Source organism: Propithecus coquereli, unplaced genomic scaffold (assembly GCF_000956105.1).
Source record: "Propithecus coquereli isolate 6110/MARCELLA unplaced genomic scaffold, Pcoq_1.0 Scaffold51, whole genome shotgun sequence".
In the NCBI taxonomy this organism is placed as follows: domain Eukaryota; kingdom Metazoa; phylum Chordata; class Mammalia; order Primates; family Indriidae; genus Propithecus; species Propithecus coquereli.
The window spans coordinates 6,841,112-6,859,959 of record NW_012150952.1 but is presented as its reverse complement, the minus strand read 5'-3'; the positions used below and the strand labels follow the sequence as shown (position 1 = coordinate 6,859,959).

General features: G+C 46.1%; 1 protein-coding gene across 3 annotated transcripts in view; it reads right to left on the bottom strand.

Annotated features, from left to right (window-relative positions):
• The window catches only part of FHOD3 (formin homology 2 domain containing 3), a 447,358-nt gene that overhangs the window by 27,096 nt on the left and 401,414 nt on the right, over window positions 1–18,848 (bottom strand). For all 3 annotated transcript variants that reach the window (XM_012656604.1, XM_012656605.1, XM_012656603.1), the window contains 4 exons: window positions 10,091–10,249; window positions 2,996–3,178; window positions 1,306–1,425; window positions 409–570 (listed from right to left, as the gene is read on the bottom strand). In XM_012656604.1, the coding sequence (XP_012512058.1) occupies window positions 409–570; window positions 1,306–1,425; window positions 2,996–3,178; window positions 10,091–10,249 (624 nt within the window). The remainder of the gene's footprint in view (window positions 1–408; window positions 571–1,305; window positions 1,426–2,995; window positions 3,179–10,090; window positions 10,250–18,848) is intronic.

Genomic DNA, 18,848 nt, shown 5'->3' with positions numbered 1-18,848 from the left:
GAGCCCTGCTTCCCGGCTCCACGCCTCACCGCAAAGTCCTGTGGCCATCTCAGGGGGAGCCACACTGCATCTTTTTGACATATTTGTCCACCTAAGACAACATGTGCGATTTTAACGTTCTCAAAAATCCAGCTTGGGAGCAACACTGCTCAACAGTGGACTAGGAGTCAGGAATAGGGTGGCAGGCTTGCCTTGCATACCTCGGCAGCAAAGAGTCCAGCCGAGAACCAGAGACAGGAAAAAGATCTTAAAAGTTCCATGGAAATGGCATGAAACAATCATATTCACCAACTCTAGAGCAGGGAATGCAGGCAGCATTTGAACACAGCATGTGTTCCTCAGGGATGACTGATAAAGAACCAACATCGGAGGCCAAGGAAGGCCAGTCCTCGACATCCACGGACGTACCTTGGCCGACCTGGTGATGGCCCCGATCTCCGAGTACAGATCGGAGCTGTCTGGGAAGTTTTCCACCACCATGGTGCACACGTGGTGGAGAAGCGACTGCTTGTGTACTGTGTCTTTGACTTCTGGAACCTTCTCGAGGTAGCTTAACTCAAACGCTTTGGCCTGCTTGGCAAACATCAAAGACAAGACAGGAAGAACAAGTTTTACGTAGGCTCCTAGAATAGCACAGATGGTTAGGATCAATGCTCGGCTGCAGTAGCCCAATATTTGGTTTCTCTGCAGCTGAAGCTTCTCGGGCCACATGTTCCATCGTCGTTGGATGATCACATGTGGGCCAGCCACACGGAGAAGGGGGTGACCCTCCAGCCTTTTCCCTCCACAGCCACGAGCCACGTCCCAGGGCTCACCCCAAAATCAGGGTGCTGTAGGACTGCACCTCTGACTTCGCATTTCTACAGCTTCTTTCTCCCAGTGCCCTGCTGCTTGTATCCTTTCTTGCCAAAGCTGAGCCAATAAAAAGTATCAAAATGTGTATAAGCACAGATATTTGCATGATAAGCTCAGGAACAACAACAAAGAAAAGAGTTGAAGAAAATTCTTCAATGTCAATTTTGAGAGTAGCCACATTTCGCAAGGAACAGTGTGCTTATTTTTCTAAGTTTTCTTATTTAAAGCAAGATACAGGTACAAATAAATAGGCTCTGATCAGGACTGATTATCCAGCTATAAAAAATAGGCTCTGATATTTTAAGAACAAAATTTCCTCTAGATTTTCTGCAAGAAGATATAAAAGTTATTCTGTGTCTGGGGGGACTTGGGGTACAGCCTCCCTTGGCCAATGCCTACAAGGATTTCGTGACGAGGCAGGCAGGAGGATGAAGGATGGGGAAGACTTACATTCGTTCCATTTAGAAAGTTCCCAATGGCTAAGAGGGTGGACAGGATAAAGCCCAAGGTTTTATTGTTCTCCAATTGGTCTATTCCTTCCTTCAGGTCCAAAAGTGGTTCTGCCACTTCCTTTCAGTTAAAAGAAAACAGAAGATGATAAAGAACCTATCATCTGGCTTTACTTTGTTTTTACTCTTTCTATAACAGATAACAAGGGGGGTTCTCCCCAGCACAAGGTGGTCTCACATGAGGGGCACGGGCTCATAGGTATGGAAAAGTACGACAGGAGAGTCTCTACTCCCCGAAGTCTTCTCAGTGGAGATCAAACGGTGGCACTTGTGCTGGGGTGACAAATGATCTGTCCTCCCCTGTTCCTGCCATCATCTAAGCCCAAGCAGGACCCTCAGGGCACACCACCCCCACGCTCCCTCCTGACCAGAGCTGATGTCTATGGCACAGTTCCTTCAGCATCTAGACCACAGTCTTCTCTCTGCCTTTCCTCCTCCCAGGCAGATGACACTGGAAACTGTAGCCTCACTGTTCCTGGACCATCCCAGGCCTCCTAACTTCCCCTTAAGGTACTCTGTGGCCAACCACCACTTAGCCTGGGTTACTCACTGGAAGGCCACCGTCCGCAGTACTCCAGCTGCCTTGTTACCCCACCCCCTCCAACCTCCAGCCTGCCCTGCATCATGCCTCCATCTCCCCTCCCCCATCTACTGCCATTCTGTGGCCCCCACTCACACATCCATCTTCATCGAGGCTCTCCCCTAACCAATACCCCAAAGCCAGGAGATCAGCTCAGTTGTTACTGCTAGGCTGGTCTGCCAATCCCCACCCAAGGCTGACCCAATCATCTGTTTCAACATGACGTTACCTGACTTGGCTACAGAAAGTCACCTGAGTGTGCTCATGGGACTAGTGACCAAGTCACGGCAGTCACCGCAGCAGTCCTGGGTATCTTCATCCCTGCTTGACCCCCTCACGAATTCAAGTATGGTAGCTCCCTCCTGAAGCACCTCCAAACCCACTGCCACCTATCTAGACCTCAGTAGAGGACCTTCCTCCCTCCTTTGCCAGAAAACGGAGACCACACAGCCTCTCTGAGAAACTGGCCTTTAGAATCTGTCTCCTCTCCACTAAGGTCCCCTGCAGTTCACCTTCCACCTCTCCCTTTTCCTCACCTCTTCTCTCTGTTCAGCCTGCAAAGATACCACCACTGCCTCTGTCCAGAGAGAGGCATGTGTCCTCCACATCCTGCTCAAGAGGAATGTCCCCAAGCCTTCCCCGTCAAGGTCCCTTTCCTTCTATTCTCTCAACTGTTGGAATCTGCTTCAACTTCCTACTGAGGACACTCTCTCAAAGGGCCCCAAAGACCTGTAACTGCCATAGTCAATGGCAGTCGAGGTGATTATCATCAGGCAGAAGGATCACAGGAAATTTTCTATATAGCACTTGTCTGTATTTTCCAAATTTCCTACAGAGAGAATATAGGGTTTGAAGAAAGAGTAATTTCTTTTTTTAACTCAGTCTGGTGCCCGAAATGCAGTATCTGAGGCTGGTGCCAACAGACACCATCAATTCACTCTCCACATCCTATGTCAAGAGTGGTATTTCACTACCATAACATCTGCCAATAAAAACTGCCTTTCTCAACCCTGGGTATGTTGGGGGGCTGCCTCTCTCACCAGGCACTTACCTTCTCTGTGGTTTCATAATCCATCTTGAACGCCCAGAGGTGGAGCCGAGCAGAGAGCTCGCTGATGGAGGACAGCGTGAGGAGGAACTGCTCTGCGCTGCCCAGGGGCACTTCCGGGTTGGCCAGCTGTGCTTCCTGGATTTTCTGCTTCTCCTCTTCCGTGGGAATCATGGTTAGAATTTTCTGGAAAGATGGGATGATATAGTATATTCTCTCTTAGCAATGGATCCTCCCCCACCTCTTCAATGTTTTCACATTCATATGATAACTTTCCAGTTAGGTAGTAGAGATATTCTGTTGTTAGTTTTGTTTTATCATATACAGGTGGTAAATTATAAACCAAATATACTTTAAGCAGTTTGCCTGAAATTTTCTGGGTCTTTCACATGAAGGACATTCTAGGCAAGAAGGGGATGGGAGGTAAGAGAAAGGTGAAAGATAGAAGATTAGAGAACATCTCCCTGTTCCCTAGGAAAAAGAGCAAAACTGGTCAAGAATATATGCTTTGGAGCCCTTCTCCTGGATCAATTTAAGAGCTTACAAAAATGAATCATTTTCAAAGAACACGGATTGACTTTTGTTCATGTGACGTAATATAATTTTAATTGTATTAACTTTAAAACTCACATAGAAATGATAACACTTTAAGTAATATTCAACTCAAGTCTGACTATGGAAAAAATGACAGTATGTACAAAGGGCAATACCCACCTGCTAAAGACAAGAGTAGACCTTTTTACTTATGTTTGCTTCTGGTAAAAATCAATTGTGGAAGGCAGACAAGGCAAAAAGCCATAGAATGATTATGATTCTTGTGTGTTCAAATTCCTTGGTGACTACATTTTTTAAAAAAGGTAAAAACTCCCCTGTCTACTCTTACCATTCCTATTTAACATCACATGGAACTCCTAGCCAGGCACGTAACAGCAATAAAAGACATAGAGACTGGAAACAAAAGCTGCTCAACTTAAACCTTCCCATATACATAAACCCAAGATGTATCACAGATCTAAAAGTAAAATATTAACACTATAAAACTTTTAGAAGAAAACATAGGAGGAAATCTTTGTGATCCATGTTAGGCAAAAAATTCTCAGATATGATACCAAAAAAGAATAGGTTGATACACTGAACTTTATCCATATTAAACCCTTTTGCTCTGTGAAAGACACTGTTAAGAGAATAAAAGCTACAGTCCCTCAAATGGTTAAACACAGAGTTACCGTATGACCCAGCAATTCCGCTCCTGGGTATTTACCCTAGAAAAATGAAAAGGTACGTTCACACAAAAACTTGTACATAAATATTTACAGTAGCTTTATTCATAATTGCCAAAAACTGGACCAAGCTAAATATTCTGCAGTGGTGCCTAGATAAACTACAGTCCATCCCTACAATGGACTAATACTCGTCAATAAAAAGGATAAAACTATGGATATGTACAATGACTGGAATGAATCTCAAAGGCATCACACTGAGTGCAAGAAGCCAGTCTCAAAGAGATGACATGCCATCCATGTGACATCCTCAAAAAGGCAAAACCACAGTGATGGAGAATACATCAGTGGTTGCCAGGGGCTAGAGGTGGGTTGAGGATGCAACTACAAAAGGGCAGCACGAGAGGTTTTTGGGGGAGATGGGACTGTTTTAAATCCTGACTGCAGTAGTCATTGCATGCATTTAGGTATGTTTTAAAACTCGTAGAATTTTATACCAGAAAAATTCCAATTCACTCTGTATTAGTTCGAAAAACAAATAACAAAATAAGAAATTGGATCCCTGATGCCACAGTCAGCAAATACACAGATGTTTACACAATTGCTCATCAGGATGTATCTGGGTGGGGAAGTTTTAAGTCCTGAGATTGATAAGGGTGTCAAGAGGCATGGCTGTCTTCTTAGTGGTTTATCAGAAGCCAGAGATGCAAAGATGTGGATTCAGGCTACACAGAGTGAGGAGGCAGAAGGTGACCCTGAGACACCTTCCTTTTCAACTTTCCCCCACCAATGTTGAGGCTATGGGGGTTGTATCTGAGCATCTGGGGAGACGTTTGGGGACAATGCTTCTTGTGTGCCCACTACCCTGGCTCATGCCCTACCTGTTCACGCAGATGGCCTTAAAAAATAACCAAAACAATTCAAGCAGGTGTAGCCTCTTTAAAATCATGCATTATTTGAACTCAACTAGTTTTCAAAACAAAAACTGAAATTTGTATTTTAATTTCCTTAATGCTTAAATTGCTTTAGGCATGACAAAAATTCCAAGACAAAAAAACTGTCAACACTTTGTACAACCTTCAGAAGGCATTTTCTCGTGATGATTTTTGTGCTTTGTTCCTTTGAGAAAGTAATCGAATACTCTTCATTTTGTTTTTCACTTCTCTGACTAATTTAAACCATTTGTTCACTGTTGAAGATTTATGAGCTTTCCACCTGCCAGTTTATTTTTTTACACATCACTGACAATAAAAATAGCTGTAAGACAGTGGAATGGCAGGTCAAAGCCCCTCCTGTGAGCTGACAGCCCTTGTTTTCCATGAGCAGATGACAGTGGATCGAGTACGAGGTGGTATGTTGAACTTGCTTTTCTATTAAGTCAGTAAATTTATTGATGATTTTATGCTCGTTTGGTTTCACAGGAAAACAAACATCAAAGACCAATATGTGATAACCTCAGTGTTTTCAGCTTTCTCCCAGACAGTGTCCCTCCAGTACTGCTCTAAATGCACTTGATTTTGCATCTGAAAGCTGTACATTTCAGAGAAAAATGCAGAAATTTCTTTTTTTATGGACTCAAATGCTATTGGGTTTGTCCGTTTCATTCGCTTGCAGATGAGACCATAACAAATTAATTATTTCATATTTTGCTTTCTGAGTTTTGAACAGAACTGTGACTACGGCTTTGGATAAGAATCTACCACAAGGATTTTGGTGACAACAGCAGAAAAAAGCTGGAGCCCTTAGAGCTAAGCCTGGTTTGTACACAACTTGCATATCCTCATGAGAAAATGGCTTTCCATCCCTGTACTTATTTTCACGTAGCAACTCATCTTTTTAAAACTTCTTGAAACATCTTGATAGTATCGTCATTCTTATGACTGCTCATTGTGGCACACTGGGGCAGAAATTATTGTATCAAACTTACAGATGAAGTTATTTGCCTGAAGTTAGGTTGGATCCATCGAGGCAGAGCTGGAGAACCCCTGGGGCTATTCCTAGTTTCCTAGCACCACCTCCAGTTCATGGGGATTCAACCAGAAATACAAAGTTAACAGAGCCGCTAAGGCGCCCAGTCGTCAGGGTATTCCAGTTCCTGCCGAGCCAACTGCCACTCCCCATGGCCAGCCGTATCTCTGTGTATCCAGCACCGGTTGGGCACCTGCAGACAGGCACCGTGCAGCATAAACTACTTTAAAAGATGTCGTAGCTTTTGTACGTGTGGCCAAAAGAAACTTATTTCTAGGATGCTGACAGGCCTGGCAACCAGACTAGGCAAAGTTAAATGTTTTTTGGGACCATTCAATTGTGCTACCCTCTGAGTAGATACAGACTTCATAAAAATGATATAGAAAAATAAGAAAAGAAAAAGGGAAATCTTCATACTTCAATTTGTGATAATTTGATGACATTTTACTTGGGAAAAAAATCATTAATGCTACTTAGAGATGGCCCCAAAATGATTTGCTAAAGTTTAATATGCTTAAGAAGAACAATTTCCTTAATGAAGTTATCTGCTTCCTCAGGTTTTCATGACATACCCGGATATGTACCATTGGGTTGCTAAGCAAAGCCACAGGATGTCATTTAATACGTCCTAATTACATTTAGGTACGCAGAGCTTTCAAATGACCCCATTAAACTGTGGTGCATGCAGATGGTTTGGCTACAGCCCCTTTGGGTGCAAGCTGGAAATCTTATTAACGAAGATCTGTAAAACACAAGTACATCTCTTCTCAGTCCTGATTTCACTCTTAACAACAAGCCTAGAGAACGAGCTCCGAGTACCAGCTTGGCACGTGGATCTAGATCACCTCTGTCCCTTAGGTCCCTGATCAATGGCCAGAGACAGGTGTGAGTGACAGTGCCCTGGATCCACTGTTGTCTTCTCAGCGGTGACTGGGAACTGCTGAGGGATGTACATAGTCTCTGGATTCACAAAGGCAGCCTTTAGGATCAGGGTTTCTCAACCAGGGTGCCCCCAGGGGACAAGTGATAATGTCTGGAGACATTCTGGGTTGTTGGGGGGAGGGTAGATGTGCTCAGGAGAGCCTTCCACAACAAAACACTGTCCGACCCAAAACACCAACAGCACCGACATTGAGAAACCCACTTCAGATGAAAACTGAAAGAAAGGTTGTAACTCCAAGTGTTGTTGCGACTCACTATGAATTTACTCAGGACTCACGACACAACAAAATCTCAGAAAGGGGTTGCCAGTGTTTCCTGTGGCTGTATCTTCCCTTTGAAATTGCTCCCGGTGGCAACCTGTAGGCGGCACAGTGGGGGACCGCGTGGCCTCGTGCATGCCTTTCCTGCTTCCTTCAGGTCCCTCTTCTTCCCCAGGGCCTGCAGCGCCTCTCCCAGGCCAGCCATCCTCCAAACCGCAGCCTGCACGCTAGACTGAGGCTCCAGGGCCCGTGTTCCAGCTCGGCCGCTCACTGGCTTGGGAGCTTGGGCACAGACTAACGTGGGGACCCCTCTCTTCACCTTTGAGCTGAGGAGCATAGTAGTGTGTACCTCATAAGCTTTGGTAAGAATCTGTGCAAAGTAAAACACCCATGCACGTCAGACTGGCGCTGCGCTGCTGTTCCCATACCCATCAGCTGCTGTCGTCGTTCCTTCCTGGATCAAAAGGGTGCTCGACTGCACACCAGTCAGACAGGGAAACAGAGTAATTTAGTTCATTCTACAATCTGAAACTTTCCCCGCCTAGGGAGAGCTGTATTTCAGGAGAGAACAAAGGCAAAACCCAAAGGAATCAATCTCTCCTGATGGACTTTCAAGTTCTCATGACAAGGAGGGGGAATATTTTTAAAGGGGGAAGTCGTCATTTTTTCCTTTAATCAAGCTGGCTCTGGCTATCTTTGAAGCCTCTTTCTGTAGGAATCTGAAGCTCCTGCAATCTCTAAAGGACCTTGTTATGGAAATAGGATGGCCCAAGGGTGTTGCCTGGGCCTACCACCCAGTTTCTCCTGGATGAAAAACACTTTGCACTTGGTTCACCCAAGGACAGGCCACCACCCTTCTCCTGCTTTGCTGCTCTGGGGCCACTGGCGCAGTCTAGCAGCTGCCTCAGTGTCTCTCTTTGTATCTACCTGCTGTCACCCACTTACTTCTTTATGCCTCCAACTCATCTGTCATGTGCCCTCACTCCCCACCTGCCCACCTGGATACGCTGACCTGCTGCCACCCACCTGGATATGCTGACGTGCTTTACTGCCCACCTCGCTATGCTGACCTGCTTCGCTGCCTGGCCTAACTCCAGGGCTCAGGGGACAACTTCCTCTCCAGGTGGAAGGAAATGCATTATATACCTTATTATACTTGTTCCTGGAACAGGGCATATGTGTTTATCAGAGTAGAGCTGCTTGGGCCTTGTTTGGGTTTCCCAGGGTTACTTCGTTATGATAAAATAATAAAAACTTTGCGGCTGAACCAAGAGAAATTTATTTGTTCATAGTTCTAGAAGCCCAAAATCAAGGTCTAGGCAGGGCCCTGCTCCCTCTGAATGCTCTAGGGGATGATCTTGCCTCTTCCTAACTCCTGGTGCCTTCATCGTCACATGGCATCCTGTTCCATGTGTCCTCTGTTTTCAAATGGTACTTCCCTCTCTGAGTCTGTGTCCAAACTCCCCTCTTCTTTTAAGGACACCAGTCATTGGATGTAGGGCCCACCCAAGTCCAATATGACCTCATCTTAATTTGACCACATTTATAAGACCCTATTTCCAAATGAGGTCACACTTTGGGAGGGCATGAATTTTGGAGGTGTGCTATTCAATGTAGTACAGGCCTCTAGGAATAATTTTTCTGTAGCAGCCCCTTCTTTCCAAAGCACAAAGGTACACCGGGCATCTGGGTTCAAACCCTTTTGTACACTGTGAGCCCACCTCTCCCTCCTGCACCCAGGGCTGCAGGCGAGTCTGCCACTGTGGCCGAGTCCTTCCTCTACTTCAGACTTTTCCGTCAAAGACTCAGTCTCCTTCTCTGCAGTCAGGTGCCATTGGTTCCCTCCATTCCCGAGTCTCCCAAATAAAATTATGTATGAATGGACCCCAATCATGGAGAGGCTTTAAAGGAACCCAAGGCTCCCTGCCAACAGGAGGGTGGGTTGGGTGTCACTCAATGCCAAAAAGCAGTGTTCCCAGATTCCCCCTCTGACCCAGTGGGTCCCTAGAATATATCACCCTTCTGTAGGAATCTATGGATTGGGCCACTGGCTCTGCCCACTCTTTTTTATTATTATAGTAAGAGACTTAACCTGCTACAAACTGCACCAACCCATGGTGAAGGGACAGCACAGCCTGGTGGAAGAACACACACCCTGGCACAGCAGGTGAATCATAGGGCTCCAGCTGGGCCACCTACCAGCCATGTGGTCACAGCCACGTCACCCCATCTCTCTCCACTTCTGACATTCAGATCAACAAATGCTAAAGCCTCAGTTGGCTTGGGTTCTCCAGCTTATCAAACGGAACACACTGCCACACGCCCTAACAAGTGCCAAGAGAGAAACAAAATCCCTTTGCGGAAGTGAGCACGTATTAAAAACCTTACTTTTGAAAGTGTTTGTTAAACATATTTGGTTTGAGATGGCATGAAAGACGACCCTGGCAGTCTCCTAACAAGGTTATAACAGTCTTATTCCGTTTTGAGGTAGGCACAGTGTGGTCAGTAAATGAACCAGAGAGTAGGAACCTCGGAACTTCATAGGCAAAGTGAGGCTTCCCCCCACCCCCACACAAATATTAGAATTATTAACATTATTCAGAGTCTGGTTGGGGACATAGTGGATCTCCTGAAATTTGGACATAGGAATGCTTTACACATGCAACGTGTTATAAAATACAAACAATGCTTGACAGAGCTCCTCCTACCTCAATTCCTTCTTTGTTTAAGGCATATTCATCGAAATTCAGAATGGCTATCTTAATCGTCCTCGGAGGGGGCAGCACAGTCAGACCGATATTGATGGCATTGCTCCTCTTGGAGTCCAGAACGATGATCTCTTGCCTTTTTCCATCTGCAGCAGTTTTCTTGGTGATAAAACAAGGAGAATCCAAGATTAATTGCATCATCTTGGGTCCTTTCTGTGTTTCATTACTAAAAGCAAACTCACTACACATTTAAAGATGACAAGTGGCCCGATTTCAGCTCAGAGAAGGACTGGCTACCGCTCGGCACAGAAGAACACAAGTAGGGATTTGCTCTGAGAAACTGCCAAGCTTGGGTCAGCAATGGAACTTCAGAGTCAGACACAAAATAAAATTGATTTTCCTTCAATTGGGGAAAAATGTGATATTTTGCAAAAAAAAAAAAAAAAAACCAACAAAACCCCAACCAGTTTTTTCCATAGAAGCAGTGAAAACAAAACCAGAACTTTTCAGAGTTCCTATCCTGTGGGCTCCGAGGTGTCAGAATGTGTCTTGGTTGGCTTTATTACACGTGGTGTGCGCCTGGAGAGAGCTGGTAGACATGCCGAGAAGACAGGACTGACAAGGGGGACCTGGCATCCCTGGCCTGTCAGGCTCCCCCATCTCTGGCTGCACTGTCTCAGGGTACCCCCACCCAACCGTTCAAACATCCCATGCCCCTCACACCAGGACACCTCCACCTGTCCTGCCACCCTTCCACCTCTGTACGGATCCCCCCTGGTGGAGGGAGAGGGGCCTTCCGAGGAAGAGGAATGAGAGAGCGTGCACTGGTACAGATGAATAAGGGATGAACAGGCACAGAGGCTGAGGAAGGGGACAGGGGTCAAGAGGTGTCCTGGGCCTCACTCATCTCTGCAGCCCCTCTGGCCAGCCCAGAATGAACACATGAGTGGAACTCAGTGTGTGCTATGAACTGAATATTTTCTTCCCTCCCCCCGAAAAAAATTCATATGCTGAAGCCCTAACTCCCAATGTGATGGTATTTGGAGGTGGAGCTTTTGAGGTACTTAGCTTTAGATGAGGTCACAAGGGCAGGTTCCTTGTGATGGGATTGGTGTCATTATAAGAGACCAGAGAGCTAACTCACTCCCTCTGCCATGTGAGAACATAGCAAGAAGGTGGCCATTTGCAAGCCAAGAAGAGAGCCCTCACCAGGAACCAAACTGGCCGGTACCTTGATCTTACACTTCCTATCCTCTAGAACTGTGAGAATTGAATTTCTATCGTTCAAGCCATGGTCTGTGGAACTTCACTACGGCAGCCCTATCAAACTAAGAGTGTGAAACGCTGAGCCAACCCTTGTTACCGCCCAGATCTGCAACAAGACCACAGCTTTCCTCTTCAGCTCTCAGGAAGTTAAGGGCAGGTGGCAATGGGGGGCAGGTGAGAGGAGACCTGGCTCTGCAAGCTCCCTGCTCTTCCCATGAGGCAAACACATCTGGGAGGATGACTATTGTGACTCACACCATCTAGAGTGACAAAGACAAATAAGGCACAGTGTGGCTCTCCAGAAGGAAAAGACACATTCAGCACAATGATGGGGTATGCTCACTGGGCAAGGGACCCCAACAGTGGAGTAACTGCAACTCACCTGGTGGTGGAGGGGATCAGTGTCTGAAAGAGCTGACCCTTGAGCTGGGCCCTAAGGAATGTCTAGGCTCTAGAGAAGGTAAGGAGATAACAAGTGGCTTTGTTTAGGTTGTTGGGAACTGCCATGGATGAGGCTGGAGGTTTGATAGGGCTACATCCCACAGGACCTCCTGACCCAGATGCCCGCCACTCACCGTCGGATCTCCTGTGCTGAGGCCTCACCCTCTCCTCTGAAGAGGGAAACCTGGCTGGGCTTGGAAGCTGCTGAGCCATTGGAGAAGCTGGCCTACCACAACACTAGGGATGGGGAGGTGTTGAGGAAAACCGGGCTTAGGGCCAACTTAAATCCTCCTGGGCCCTTCCAAACTTAATTGCTAAAATTCTATTTTAGATTCTTAAATATGCATTTGGAAATAAACTCAAATTTATTTAACTAAGACCAAGCATCCCCAGAAAGCACCCCAGCTGTTTTGGGGCCTGGGGGCCAGGAGGGGCAATTCCTGTGCGTGGGGTCACTGGATTTGAGCAGTGGGCGCAGATGCATCCCCACTCTGCAGGGAAAGCTTTCTCTTCTATACAGTTAACCAAATAAACTTATCAGGAGCCCCTGGAAATTCTCAATTTCAAATCTAATTTAATGTAGCTTTCAAATCTAATTTAAAGTATTATGCTGTGTGTGGAATACTAAGAAGGAATGAGAAAGGTTTGACGAAATGCTGGGTACAGGCAATGAAGAGGGATGTTACAATGAGCCGGGCGCCTGCTTCTCCAGGCACTACTGGGCACCCACCCAAAATCCATTCCTTCTTCCCTGTGCACGAACAGGACCCCGATGTGTTTTGGCTGGCAATATGTCAGTTAAATCAGTTACCTCCCTAGACCCTCTGCAGCTAAAGCTGGCCCTGTGACTTGGTTCTGGCTTCTGTTTTCCTGATTAAGAAGTGATAAACCCAGGGGGCCATGCCTTGGGCCCTTCCCCCTTCTTCCTGCCTAGAATGCAGACTTGAGCCTGGAGGCACAGCAGCAGGCAGCTCCTGAGTGTCAGGGATGAAGCCACTAGGATGGCAGCAGGGATTCCCTGGGAATCATTAGTCCTTAACCCCCTATCCACACAATCCCTGTCACTTGAGAAGCCTGGAGAGGTGGCCAAGCAGGCCCAGCTGGCCCAAATGGAGCCTTTGTACAGATGAGAAAAAGAGGACCCCTCCACCCACCACTGAAACATAGCCCCACAGCAAACAGCTTGGGAGACAAGCACCACTTGGATTTCAGGCCCGTCCCTGGCAGCCAGTGCCATGTGTAGCAAACCACCTGTACAGACCCACGTGGTGGCTCTGTGCCTGACATGCCCATTCTCAGTAGAGCTCAACTGACACAACGCACACACCCCTGTAAGTCACTGAGGAGTGAGCCATTGAGCATCCTCAGGTCATGGGGAGAGCGGTCCCCACAGAGGATTCCACCCACATTGTGAAGGAAAGAGTAAGAATTAAAGTAATAACTGAATTTGAATTACGCAATCTCTGGATTTTAGCAAAAGGTTGTTTTTAAGTGCTGCTTCTCATAATTAAAATAAATCTCCATACGATGCTACTGAACCCTTGAGTGTCTTCTGGTTAGTTCTGCACAAGATGGGGGAGTGGGGAAGGTGGGGCTGTCCAAACCTCTCCTTCCCTCCCACAGCAACCTACAGCAGCACATGCAAGAGCCAGCCCAATCTCTCTGTGCCCGGGACACATATCTGTGTCTACGTATTAGCATCCATCAATTCTGACCCATTTCGATTGTTCTTCTGGGCCAAAGACCCAGATCAGCTGTAGTGAACTTCACTAGGTCCTCCACACGGTCCTATGACAGAGCTGCTATGGTGCACCCTTCTTTCGCAAAGCCTCTCATGCCCGTGCCTCCTTCTCCCCTCCTGTCTCCTCCACTGGGCCTGACCACCCAGCACCCAGAGCAGCCCGCCCTGGCCTCCTGCATCCAGTCTCCTCTCCTCCCAACCCCTCCATCCTACTCTTGCTAAAAGTCTTCTGCAGACACTTTTCCTTACAGCGTTTCTCTGATCACAAAGCCACAGGGATTGTACATTGTTTGGAATTAGAAAATTAGGAAACTGGTCAATGATGGGAAGGGGATACAAGGCAGAGGTCCTTGTGAAGGTTCAAAAAGGTAAATGTCCCTCTGATGGCATCTGGAAGGAGAGAGTGAGATGTGATAGGGCAGAGGTGGGACTGGGTCAAGGAGAGGAGAGTTGGCAACACTTCTAGGGGAAAATCAGAAAGTTGTTTTGCATTTGATAGGGGACCAGATAGCCACCCCAAAATACCCAAGAAAATAAAGCTCAAAACCTCTTGAAGTATCTTCTACCTGAAAAAAATGACATCATTTTCTTGAGAGTAATAAAAGAAGACCTAGATAAATGAGAAACATCATGTTCTTAGACAAGAAGTTTCAGTATCATATGGATGCCAGTTATTTCTCATCTAATAGATCTATTTAAAGTAATCCTATCAAAATTCCAATAAGATTTGTTTTTGGAATCAGAAAAAAATTCTGAAGTTAATATTAAAAATATAGGTACAAAAATTAATATTCTTAAAAAGTAGAGTTATATATAATATCTACCCAATCAATTATAAACTGTGTAGCACAGGAATAGCTAGCACGAAAGAACAGAATAGAATGGTAGCACAGAAAAAGCCCTTATACCATGGTTCAGGGCATTCCAACAAAGACACCAAGATTAGTGACCCAAAATCTAGCATAAAAGTCAATTTCTAATACGAAACCTCCAATCAAGGGCCAATATCCAGAGTCTACAAAGAACTCAAATCATCAAGAAAGAAACCAAACCACCCCATTAAAAAGTGGGCAAAAGACATGAAAAGTTTTTGAAAAGAAGATAGACAAATGGCCAAGAAACACATGAAAAAATTTTGGTCAATGTCGCCAATCATCAGGCAAGCGCAAATTAAAACCACAATGAGATATCACCTTACCCCTGTTAGAATGGCTTTTATTAAAAAGTCCAAAAACAATGGATGCTGGCATGGATGCAAAGAGACAGGAACACTTGTACAAATTGGGACTACAAATTAGTACAACCCCTGTGGAAAACAGTAAGGAGATTTCTCAAAGAACTAAAAGTAGGCCTACCATTTGATCCAGCAATCCCACTAAACCCGGTTAGCATATACTCAAAGGAAAATAAGTCATTTTATTAAAAAGACATCGGCACTCGAATGTTTATAGCAGCATAATTCACAACTGCAAAGATGTGGAATCAACCCAAGTGCCCATCAATTCATGAGTGGATTAACAAAATGTGGCATATGTATACCATAGAGTACTACTCAGCCATAAACAACGATGAATTAATGCCTTTTGCAGCAATTTAGATGGAACCGGAAACCATTATCTTAAGTGAAATATCTCAAGAATGGAAAAGTAAACACCACGTGTACTTTCTAATAAATTGGAACTAACCGAGGGGCACACATGTGCACAGAGGGAAGTAAAAGTCACTGGAAATCAAACGGGGGGGGGAGAGCAGAAACCTACCTAATGTGTACAATGAACACTATTCAGGTGATGGGCACACTTATAGCCCCGACTCAACAAAACCATTTGTACCCTAAGATTTTGAAATTTTAAAAAAAGTGAGTTAAACAAACCAATACAGTGGGTGAATATCATGACAGACTGGATTGACTGTCATGTTCCCTCTTAGTTAGAGAAAAGGCTAGCAGAAAGCAGGAACACAGGCTTGTGTGGGAGCGGCCAAAGGTCAGCATGGCGGGAGTACACCGCACCCCAGGAGCCCCCCTTGCTGCCTGGGGTACGTCTCCACTGCTGACTGGAATCTCAAGGTATCATCAGTGACGGTCCATGACCCCAAACCCTGAGCAGATGCAGACGAGGCTGGGAAATAAGCTCAGTGCTCCTCAGTCTCTTCCCATATTTATTTGTCATCTCTCTTTGACACATATTCCAAGTCCTTAAACAGACATTTTCCAAGTGCCCGTTAGGTGCCGAGTCCTCAAGCGGGAATATCTCCATGGGGACTAACACAAAGTGCACACCTGTGGAGAGCCGGGGTGCCTCCGACACCGTGGCCAGCTCCGGAGCAATGGGAAGTTAGCGTTCCCGTCTCAGTTCTTTGATAAAAGGTCTATCAGCCAAACCTCTGCCCTCTTCCTCAGCAAGTTCCAAGAACTGTCAAGGAGGAAGGGATGCTGGAAGGACGTGCCTGTGGGCCCAGGCTCCGTGTACAGGGTGCTAGAGCAGGGGCTGGCTGGATGTGAAAACAGGAGCAACCACCTCTGCGCAGGTCAGCAAAGGGTGGCTTGTGGCAGTGTAGGGGAAACCACTGGGGGACTCTCTCTGAACATGCTACTTTCCCAGATATGTCCAGGAGTGGTCAAGGGAAAAGAGGAACTTGATTCCTGGTTCCAGAAAGCCTAGTTAAGCTGCACTGTTATAGCGAGGCTCCTCCTTTGAAGCTCCAACTACGGGGAACCTCCAACATGCCCACGGCAGCCCTTCCCCACCAGAGGAAAGAGGTCGCTGGAGTGATGCCTCAGGCCTGAATGCCATGCAGGGCTTTTGTTTCTGGCTTGGCCAAGAACACTGCAGGGAGAGGGGCAGGGGTGTGGACAGCCAAGTTGGGCGAGAGGCAGAGGTTATCCTCTGTGGAAAGAGAGGCTGTCCAGGAGGGCAGGGGACTTGCAGGGGGAAGGGGCAGGAAGGATGTCACTGTGGTAATGCAGCTCCTTTCTTCCCAGTTGTCCAAGAGGGGTGAGGGTCCAGCTTCCAGGAAGAGAGACATGAGCCCCTCTAGGAAGAGGCTTCAAATAGCAGTCAAGGCCAAAAGAGTTACAGGATTTCTGAGAAGCATAGAGGAGGTAGGCGACTTTGGCAGCAACTGCCAACTGCCAAGACTTCGGCGAAGGGCTGCGACTGTTCCCTGCAGCCTCACATCACCTGGTGGTCGGCCACCTGGGTTGGGGGTCTGCTCTCTAGAACCAGCACCTCCACGAAGTAGGACCCTGCAAATTCAGCCACTCTGAGGGGCAGAAAACCACATATGATAATAGGTATATTTTCCAGAACAGCTAAGCCAGATACTTAGATTCAGCTGGAAATAAGCAGTGCAGAACCACGCATTTCTGCCGAGGTGGGCGCTGGGCGCAGCCTCAGTCCCTGGTGCAGAGGTGGAGGATGAAAGGCCTCACAGGGAGGAGATATTCAAGGTAGATTTTTGGATGGAACAAATTACTGCCTCCAGGGACGAGTATATTAGAGTCTGCAAGTGAAAATTCAGACTTGCTTCTGAATGGTCACTGGGGGAGGGTGACCACTGCGCAAGAGCGGCCACCACCTGACTATGGTTAACATTGCAGGGGAAAGAAAAGACCTTAACCCCCTCTCACAGTCATTCACTGTTGGAAAAGAGAAGGGTGAGGATTCAGGCAGCAGTGAGAAGAAGGTGGGAGGGAAAATTTAAATAGTAAACAATAGTCATTAAGCTTAAAGTTTCCTAACGTGCTGCCACACAGGATCACCCCACTGCATTTTTAAAGAGTAATTTTACTAGAAATAGAGGATGTAACATTTAAGAAGTGAATATTCAACACACTGAACTTGTCACTCCAAAAGGCGCTGTGATTGAAGATAGAAACAGGGCTAAGGACGTGATTTATTAAGACAACTCCGCAAGGACTGGAGAACAGCACTCGGTTTGAGAGCGCTTCCATGAAAGGCCACCGACCCCTGCAAATGCTTCTCAGCACCACTGTCAGAAGTTCTAGAAATGGTAAACCACTCCTCCTGCCTCTCTGCTCACTGCCAAAGGAGTGACGCCACGGGATATTTTCAAAACTGTCTGTTAAGAAAGTGACAGTTACAAGGATGCAAAGATACAGAAGTCCCAAAGATGTGACAACTATGGAATTTTCCTAAAGTCTCGAAACTAAGGGAGATGGGGAGATATGTAGCAAAGCATTAAGGCAAAAAACAAAAAACTAAGTCTAAATAAAAGCTGAAAATCTTTAGTCAGGAATAAAATTGCTTGCCAGAATAGATTTGCCTTATTGTTAAGGAAAAAGTATTAATTTCCTCCATTTGCCCTTTGAGTCACCTACAACAGAGGCCAACTGTTAAACTGACTTCCTGTGTTAATTTAGTTTATCTATTACCCTAATGCTGAGACCTAGGGGAGAGGAAGGGAATGCTCTTAATAATGATGTCAGCAAAACAGACATACGCCAGGACTGTCCTGGGCACGTGAAGATATATCATCACCCTACGTAAGTCTCCAGGTTGTGTTTGGAATTTCTAGGTAGAATTCAGGCTCCTGAGGGCAGTGGTAAAGAACTTACTCCATTATGTCCTGAACTTGAAGTTAGGGTAGGCAGATTTTTATGTCTTCTCAGGAAAATAAAACTGGCCAGGGGGGCGTCAGCGTAGAGAGTGGTGGTGGGGAACGTAGTGTTCCTTCAGTGCCACATTTTTCACTTGAAATTAGTGTTTCACGGCCCTGGTTGCACTTTCGAGTCCCCGAGGAGCTTTTAAAAATAACCCAGGCCAAGGCTCACTCCCTGACCGATTAAATCATCATCTCCAAATTTTCTTTAAAAGTTGCTGTTATTAGTTTGATAGATTTAGAAACTTCAAGGTAAATAAATAAAGTTAAAGAAATTTCTCCGAATCCATTCTGGATCCCTCACCCCATGAAAAACCTAATGAACCTGAGAGAGTAAGACAGCATGAGGCCCCCAAAGGGGAAACTGAGTTCTACTGGTCGGTCACTTGGGACTTGCTCCTACGGCAGCAGGAGGGATTTCGTTAACCCTGATCAAGCCATGGTTGGAAGGGCACTTTCTGAAGCTTCTCAGGATGATGGCAAGCCCATGGAGGGTCCCTCTCTGTATCCCCCAGGGGCTTTCTACCCTGACTTCTTTCTCTGGAGATCTTAACTCTCTCCTGTGTGATTTGCCACATCTTAAACCAGCAGCAGAAACAAAACATGATGAAACCTAGCACAGGATTTCTGTCCTCCTCTATAAAGCATAAGAAAAGTCATCCTATTTAAAAAACTTGGTTCAACATA